At 33.7% G+C, this 8,948-nt stretch overlaps 1 protein-coding gene across 1 annotated transcript; it reads right to left on the bottom strand.

Moving 5' to 3' along the window:
- Nucleotides 1-3,344: 3,344 nt before the first annotated feature.
- On the bottom strand, nt 3,345-6,628 carry LOC140757847 (uncharacterized). Its single transcript, XM_073093718.1, has 4 exons — nt 6,467-6,628; nt 4,162-4,227; nt 3,935-4,024; nt 3,345-3,451 (listed from the first exon to the last, which is right to left on the bottom strand). Exons 1-4 carry the CDS (start codon nt 6,561-6,563, stop codon nt 3,345-3,347), a joined length of 360 nt encoding a protein of 119 aa, XP_072949819.1. The 5' UTR covers nt 6,564-6,628.
- Between the last annotated feature and the right edge of the window lie 2,320 nt (nt 6,629-8,948).

The raw sequence follows: 8,948 nt of genomic DNA, 5'->3' as shown, positions 1-8,948 counted from the left end.
AAATTCAAAGCAATTAAAATAAACAGACGTAAAATAAATAGACCCTAAAACAATAGAATGGAAAATACTTTTCTTCTGCCGTATAAAAGGCGAAATGTAGTCAAATACTACATTTCTGAATCCAGTTTAGTGTTAAATATCAGGCTGCAGTGACGCAAGGATCCATGCTTATCATCTTGCCATCTATAGGTGTCTAAAGAAGAACAGTACTACATACTGACGATCTTCAAAATAGGTTTATTGTAGTGTAGCTGTGCGTGTGAGTGACAGCAATAGAAATAACTTCAAAGGAAACACTCCTGCCTTTTCCAGAAATAATATTTTGTCGCCAATATACACAAAAACAGTGATGCTATTCGCCGCGACTCTGCTTGAATTTTAATACAATCCCCATAATATATTCTTAGGTTCTTTTTACGAGGAACCCTAGTTTATGATAAAATGAAAATAAATCGTCCCCCGCTCGGATCAAGCCTCATGAAAGGATCGCGGGATCTAGCACGCCACTTCTAATATTGCGCGCTATCTGAACTGATTACGGCAGCATGAGCCGAGGTGAGGCTTACTATCATGGGAATTTGCGATATCGAAATATATTTATTAAGCTTGGTAAAATATTAATGATATTTTTACCCTACTATCATTAACATTATTAGTTCAAGTAATGTTGTAATTGCCCACTTACTAATACTTTTTCAAACGTCAGCAAGCATCAAATACCAAATTGATAATGGCAGGCAGAAACCATCATGAAAGGTCCTTAGTGGAATAGTTTTGCTGCGAAATCAGACAAGGCAAAATGTAGAATTGTAAATGAAAGGGTTAAGAAGCCTAAATAAATTTAAAAAGTGACAGCACCACTATGATGGTATCAAAATGCATAGGAGATCATCATCCATCTTAGTGCTCAGAAATGGCACGCATCTCTAATCGGCTTTCCGGGGGGTTCCAGTTTTACACAGAATTGACATAGATTAGTAAAGATTACTCACTCCTAACAAGAAAATGTACCCAGTTTTGAGAATTGAAATAGTTGCGTAAAAAAGTTTTGCCACGTCTCCGTGCTAAAATGTCCCTAAAATATTTGAAATAATTATTTAATTATTATGTAAATTACGCAGCATTAGTTATTTATTCGTAAATTTTCTCTAAAAATGTTTTTATTTGTCAAGAATTCAAAAAAAGAACTTACTAAGAAGCCGATTGTGGCTTTATTCAATTTCAAGGCGGCGAAGTATCTTTACTAATCTATGAGAATTGCTTACAGATATGTATTGAAGCTCACCTGATGGTAAGTCACTAAACTCGTTTGCTTTGGTCAGTATTCAAAACATGAGGTTAAAAACTTTTCCTCTATAAATACATAACTAAAAAGTAAAAGGAACCAGAACTTTCAATTACGAATAAACGTTCCAATAAAGGTACAGTGGTGAAGAAAGTTTGCAAATCTAATAGCGCTACTAGTTCCGTTTAACTTTAAGATATAACATGGTTATTCTGCGGATTCCGTAAAGTTTATGACATTGTAATTCTGAACGCATAAGCGAACAGAATGGCTTCCTGAAGTAAACATAACTTTGTAAAACTTGTCCAGTAGCCTTTTAGATCTTATTTAAGCTCATTGGTTGTAATTTACTGGTATAACTGTTAAGGTGGCCTAATGATGCAAGGTAATAGATCTCTTCATGGTTCAACTCCAGTACCACCATTGTTATGCCTATTACAACCTTTACAAGCATGGTGTCTATGGGCCATTTACCATCAAATGGACTGTATGGTACTCCTTCTAAATAACCCCTCGCATTAGTTAGAACATCTGTTATATTTGGATGGTTATAGTTGTACCTATATGTATAGTAGTAACCACTTAGCACTATAATAATATGCGATACTTTCTCACACTGTATACTCGTGTGCTTCTGTTTTTATTTTAATATTTTGATAAATAACATTTTTCGTTTAAAATTACATGGTCTGACGTAATCCTTATTAAATAAATATGATTTCCATTCCATTCCAAATATGATTCCATTTAATTATTATCACTCAACAATGAACATACAGCAGTGCTGAAGCCGGCTTTTGTATTATGGATGATATAATAAATATAGTTTTCATTCCATCATTTTTCGGTCTTTATGAGGTATAGTGCCTACATTCGGCTTAATTAAGTCTAAGATAATAGAGTTTCTGTCTTAGTTTTGAAATCCTTTGTGCCTATTCTTAAATATTTATTCAGTTTAAGATTCACAAAGAACGAAAACACCAAGTTTATTTTATATTTTTTAATTTAATTTATCTTTATTTTATTTTACGCTTATTAAAACAATAGTGGATATTTCTAAGAAAGTTTTAATTAAATTCATATAATATTCATTGTTATAAAAATTATTAAGTATCATAATGTCTGCTTCCAGCTCAGTGCCTTGTTGAATTATGAGAGTAGGGAATTATATTGAAATGTATATTTTACTTATAAATTGAATACGCAAATAAGTATTGTACCTACATTAAATTTAAGATCAATGTTACTATGCCAAATCTGAAACAAAATAATAAGCGTTTTAATAGATAATACGAGTATAATAATGTTAATGAATGAATCGAAGTCTAGCATTAAGAAGTTATATCGTTTTGGTGGAAGAGTGTGAATACCGGCTGACTTACAAGTGAGGCGACCATCTTAGGTGATATAATGATGAATGAATATATGTAATCTCGACCGAAAGTAACAACGTTTGACGACCCGCGTGGCGGAGCGGTCACTATACCGGTCTGACGCGCAAAGGGTCCCGGGTTCCATCCCCGGCCAGACAGATAGCTAAATGATGAATTTATATTTCTGCTTCTGGGTCTGGGTGTTTGTGTATTTGTCTATGTGTGTGTCCATGCCACCCATGACACAGGGAATCCTAGTGTGGGGCTGTGAGTGTAGAAAGCGTTTGTTGTTTTTTCGTTTGTTTCTCTAATCGGCCTTGGTATTACAGTTACTCTTCTATATAGAGTTGGACACCGATTTCCGTGGACGACAGTGACCACTAACCATCAGGCCTACATGCACGTTTACTAAGTTAATCTTATAAAAATATATGTACCGTTAAATTCCGCTACTTTCCGTAGAGGCAATAATGTTCCACGTCCCTGAAAAGATAAAGATTGAACATGTAATTTCTATCAACACTACCTACATTGTATTCTAATACCTAAACAACACTAGACTAACGGTAACAACTACAAAGTCCTTTAGGAAACAAATAATTAGGAATTTTATACACCTGGGAGCCAATAATATAGACCACAGTCACATTATAAGGATATACATAGATATTTATAAGAAAAATATATCATTTTGGTATCGTATTCTTGTTCTGCATCATGAGTGACAGCGCAGTTTTCGAAGTTCGTTTTCTCGGAATCTCCAGATATAGAGCCTCCTTGTTCATCATGTGATCTGAAAAAGGACGTTAATAATAAATGAATGTTATCCACACTTGTATTCCTTAAATTGAGTTTTTTATAATATAGCGGACGAGTATGCAGACCACCTGATGGTAAATGGCTATTGCCACCCATGAACATCTATAATCAACCCGCGATAGGGTTAGATATTCCTACGTGAGGTCATCTATCCCTGAGGACTAAGCTATAACGCCTCGGAAAAGTATGTCTCCCTTACCACACTCTTCAAACCAGAACACAGCAGCGATTAACACTGCTCTTATTATGCAGAAATAGATGTGACGGTGGTGCGTTCGGAGTAGAACCACAACGAGTTCTACTACCTTCAATCTCCTTCAATCCCTCATAATTACAACGACAATTACCACATGGTCATACTTTGGCGTCTGATAAAAATAAGTAACCTTACTTGAGTTGTTGACTGTAATTACTTATTTAATATTTTATATAAGGTTTTTATTACATGTATACTAACTTTTGAATATGTTTTCATTTCTCTTTTTGTACTCTTGCTCGAATACCGGCGTTAACCCGGGGTATAGCTGTAACGGGGTCCGGTAGAAATCTGTAAATAAATTAACTTTAACTTCTTTTTAAACTTATCTACTTGTTTTCATTGGTTAATCGAATATCATTGTTATAATTTTTTTATATATGAAATGGTGAAAAATATGCATTTTGTTTATATTTACATATACTTACAAACCATGCGATCGCTGGGGTACATCTCGTCACCTATAATATCGTCGTTTCGACCTCTTAAATAGTCTGTAATAAAATAATAAACAATCATTTTTGTTAACATCAACTTGATAAGAATACCCAGTGCATCTTGGGCCACGTTCGGTGAAAGATTCCGTAGTTTTGATGAACATTCACGATTAAATTCAAAACTAACGACAATCAAATTTTGTAATTTATTTCTTACAAAAACCCTGTAAGAATGTTATTGCTGCACTCGCTACTTTAAAAATAGTAACCGAACAAATTCTATAACTGAAATATGTTTATATCTCCCTTTACCTCTGTTCCTTCTCGTTATTTCCTCTTTTTCTCCTTCTATAAGGTGTTTCAAATAAAGTTACTTATACATATTAACTTATAGTTGAAAAGTCAGAAGTTGAGAAATATATTTAAGACTTAAAAAGGCAAATAAATCAAAAAAATACCAACATAATTGAACCATTACTATTTGTCAGTCTGTCTGTCATGGAAATGATTGCTGCCCTTTCTGCCCCTCAAACTATTACACACAAATTCATCGTTCACAGATTATAAATCATCTATTTGTGTATACATTAGTATACACAAGTATGTATTTGTGTGTACATTAGTATTACTACACACATGAATTATAATATGTTACCAACACATCGTAGCAGCCGTCAGGAACATAATTCAATGATTTGCTCAAAGGTACATTTATGTGTGGGAGTAATCCTATTACTGTGGTACCCATACATACATAGCTAATATGCCGTAATTAATTGAATTAGGATGTATTTACATAATGTTTCAGTTCATTGTTGCTGAATGTATTAATTAACCGTATTTCCGATTAAGTCTCTATTTGAACCAAATACATTTTTAAATTAATTTGAATTTGATTTTATGTCAGATTTTATTCTAACACTAGCTGATCTGGCAAACGTTGTGTTGCCATATTAATAAAAACGTTAAGGATGAACAACAATCACTTAGGGGTATGAAAAATAGATAGTAGCCAATTCTCAGACCTTACTGAATATGTATATAAACTTTGGTGAAAATCGGTAAAGCCATTTCGGAGGAGTACGGTAACTAACATTGTGACACGAGAATTTTATAAATACGTTTAAATATAAACAAAATTAAAGGTCATTCAGTATATTTACCAAAAAATATTGCAATAGCTTTTACTCTAACTTTTTATCTTACATTTTTGATAATAAAAATATTTGATTTTAATAACAATTAAAGATTACCAAATCCAAATTAAATGATTAGTTATTTTAGAAAATCGCGAACATATATACATAAATAGCGGTCGAACACAGAACCTCCTTTTTTGAAGTCGGATAAATACTCGTATATGCACCTGAATAGTTATTAATAAGTATCAGATAAATAAATTGTAAACTTTCTGCATTATATTATTAAAACTGGAATAATTAAAAAGTAAACGTAAAAAGACCCTTAAACTGACAATCAACTTAATAATGGAAGTCAATAACCTTTCCTTTAATATTCCAATATTATTCTTGACCCGGCTGAGGTAAGGCAACTTTTATTTTTCGCCGGTGAACGATGAAAGACCGCTTCAAACCGAACAGAACCGGATTTAAGCTCCAATTAAAATCTACTGCTGTTGATGGAAAAATCATTTCAAAAGCTCTCCTATGTATCTCATAGGTATAAAGGAAAATACTGAAGATTTTTAGCAAAAAAAAATTTTTTCGTGCAACATTCAGGTACAACAGATAAAAAAATAAGAAAATAACAGATGAGATAGAAAAAAGAAGCAAATAAAATAACTAAAATATGTTGACTAGACTTGAGGGGTCAATGCCTCATAGATACTAGATACTCGTATAATTATGTGACCAACTTCAAATCCAAACTAAGCAAGGATCGCAGAAGTTGACCACAGACACCTTTTAATTAATAACGGCTACGATAGACGGCTCCTTGTTCAGAACCAGGTCACAGAACACAGTATGCATGCAGTCCACCTGATGGTCAGTGGCTACTGCCGCCAATGGACATCTGTAATCAACTCCAGATAGGATTAGATATTCCTACCTGAGATTGGTGACAGATGCGCCCTTACCCCTGAGGACTAAGCTGGAACGCCTCGGGAAAGTATGACTCCCTTACAACACCCGTCAAACCAACCTATGTCTATACAGAAGAAATAGATTGAATACCTAACAATGTCTCTTAGCTACATAGCGTAAGTACTACGTGTTATTTTTTGTAAGCTTTTCAAGCATAATTTTACCAGCTAAAATAACTAATTTCAATATACCTTTATAAAAATTGAAGCCGTCTTTACCCACATCGGAGCAGCTTACGGGTTCGGTGACAGCGTAGAGCGCGATAATTGATAACAATATTCGGCGCATATTGTACCGATATTCGATTAATGTACCGATGTAACGAGCTAACCGCACATGCCGCGAAGCTGTGCGAAGGGAGAACCGCTGAAACAGGTCAGATCCGCTTTTTATACGCGCAATTGAATAGGGGTGCGTTGGTTGGGTTGTAAAAAGCTTTTGCGAGGAATAAGAGGTTTGATTCTGAGTAAATTTGTAAGGAAAAGCATGTTTACTTTTTTAAATATGTTGAGATTAAATAAAAGATGTTAATTATTTTCAAGCCAAAACGAATATTCCTTTCTTCCCTTGGTTTTACATGACACCTTAATAGCATCATTAATTAAAAAATTAAAAATATAAAAACTCAAACTAAGGGTGAGTTTTATATTTTCACAAAAATTACTGTTTTTGTATTTGTATGTAATAAGTTCTGATACAGTCCGCTGGAGCGCTGATTGAAAATGTATAAGCAAATACGTAAACAAATACAAAAACAATCGTGTATGTAAAAACGTGTAAAACTCATACTAAGGGTATCAGGTCTGTGATCGAAATCCATTTTTTGTATGAAACAAAAGCCTGTCAGTTTTTTTTAATAAATTTACTGTAATTTAAATCGTTATTTTAACGATAATAAAACTAAAAAACCCAATGTATGTCTATTAGTCTATGTAACGAGTTAATCTCAATCACCTCTATCATTGATTTAGAAACTCTACATCTTTCATTATCTATTTAAACATGCAAAATAATGTTAGCACGAAAGAAAAACATACCCATAGATATAATACTAAATTAAGTTTGTAAAATGGAAGGCAATTACCGTTTCTAAACTTAGAATATGACTATCTAATATTAGGAAGAACGATAAGGAAACTTAGATGAAGTTTCCTCTTGGGTACTACCCAAGTACCTACTTTCCTATAACTTCTAAAAATGGTAACCACAAATACGTTTTAATAATAATAATGCAATTAAAATTATTACAAACAGATTTATTGAGAGTGAAGCTACTGCTCGTAGCATAACTATAGTCTGAAAGACGTGGGAGTAGGAGAAAATAACTGTATATGACAGCACTACGGGACGCCCACAGACACGTCCCGTGCAGGTGCAGGCATTTTTATATTGTGCAACATAGGTACAGGATTTCATTCAACATTAGCATTAGGCTTTATATACGAACAGATTGCAAAAGGTCGTAAAATGTAAGAATATTATGCATAAATAAGAAAAACACAATAAAGAAATAAAGTTTACGGCAAATTATTACCAGTTGTGCTCATTTCTCCGCTAGCCTACAACTCGATCAATAGTCATGCCTGCGATGAAACATTTTTTTTATAATGAGGTACCTACTTTATGCAACAACAAGCATACAGTCCGCTTGGTAGTAAGTGGCTACTGCCACCCATGGGCATTTATATCAAGCCCAGATGAGATTAGATTCCTGATATCTTTTTTTATCATCTGCCCCAGATGCTTGACCTGAGGGCCTGAGGACCTGACCTGAAGACTGAGTTGAAACGCCTCTGATGAGTATATCTCACTTACAACACCCTTCAAAACAGGACCAGCATCGCTTAACTCTGCTATTATTGGCATTATTTACAAACATAGTAAACGACAGTAATCTTAAAACAAGTGCCTCAATTTCTTTTATCTGTCCAAAATATCTGTTCTCGAGTGTTTATGATTGTTATTTAAGATTCTTAGTTTATTATACTTAATCATAAATTGGTTTTGAATAAATAATAACAATAGGTCATTTATTATTATTTATTTATCGGTATAAACATAATACAACACCAATCATATAAAATACTAAGTAAATACAAAAAGACGGATCGCCGAAACCAAATTAGTCAAGACAATCTCAGAAAATACCAATTTTATCACATATTTCTATAGATGTAAAGATACCTAACCTTGTCATTTAGATTATGACAAAGTAACTTGTGTTACCAAAAATGTCCGTAAATCTATTCTACTTAATAAAAATCGTTAATCATTGTCTCGTAGATGTCTAAGCTTTGATTTATGCCTGCTACCTACGGACGGTGATGGTTACGTCTTTATGACCTCTCCCGTGTCAGTCATTGGAAACTGTCGTATTATATTCATGATCGATTGCTAAATACATCAGCAAAGCCATGCTCTAAATGTTTTCGGTTCATTTCACTTAATTAGGCGCGACGAGGACTCAATTCAGGTCGTTATAGCAAAGCGAAGCAGGTCATCGCACTCCAGCAAACTTTTGCAGACTGTCGATTAGAATCTACAGCATGTTAAAAGTATTTTTAGTAATAGGAAGCTCCTTTTCAATTGCTCATTTTTTGCACTATAGGTACTACAGTGACTGTGTTAGCTTAGCGGTTAGAAGCTCGTCTTTAACATACGTGCACTGCTATA

Source organism: Epargyreus clarus, unplaced genomic scaffold, assembly GCF_041222505.1.
Source record: "Epargyreus clarus isolate Ecla_fem2 unplaced genomic scaffold, WU_Ecla_fem_2.2 ptg000005l, whole genome shotgun sequence".
NCBI lineage: Eukaryota > Metazoa > Arthropoda > Insecta > Lepidoptera > Hesperiidae > Epargyreus > Epargyreus clarus.
The sequence above is the reverse complement of the archived record's forward strand: the minus strand, read 5'-3'. Positions and strand labels throughout refer to the sequence as shown.

What these genes read in the sequence shown, in the direction of transcription:
- LOC140757847 (XM_073093718.1), bottom strand. Translation starts at nt 6,563, where the DNA reads ATGCGCCGAATATTGTTATCAATTATCGCGCTCTACGCTGTCACCGAA. An exon ending in CGGCTTCAATTTTTATAAAG is followed by an intron (nt 4,228 to 6,466) that starts GTATATTGAAAT and finishes ATTTTATTACAG; the next exon opens with ACTATTTAAGAGGTCGAAAC. An exon ending in CCCCAGCGATCGCATGGTTT is followed by an intron (nt 4,025 to 4,161) that starts GTAAGTATATGT and finishes ATTTATTTACAG; the next exon opens with ATTTCTACCGGACCCCGTTA.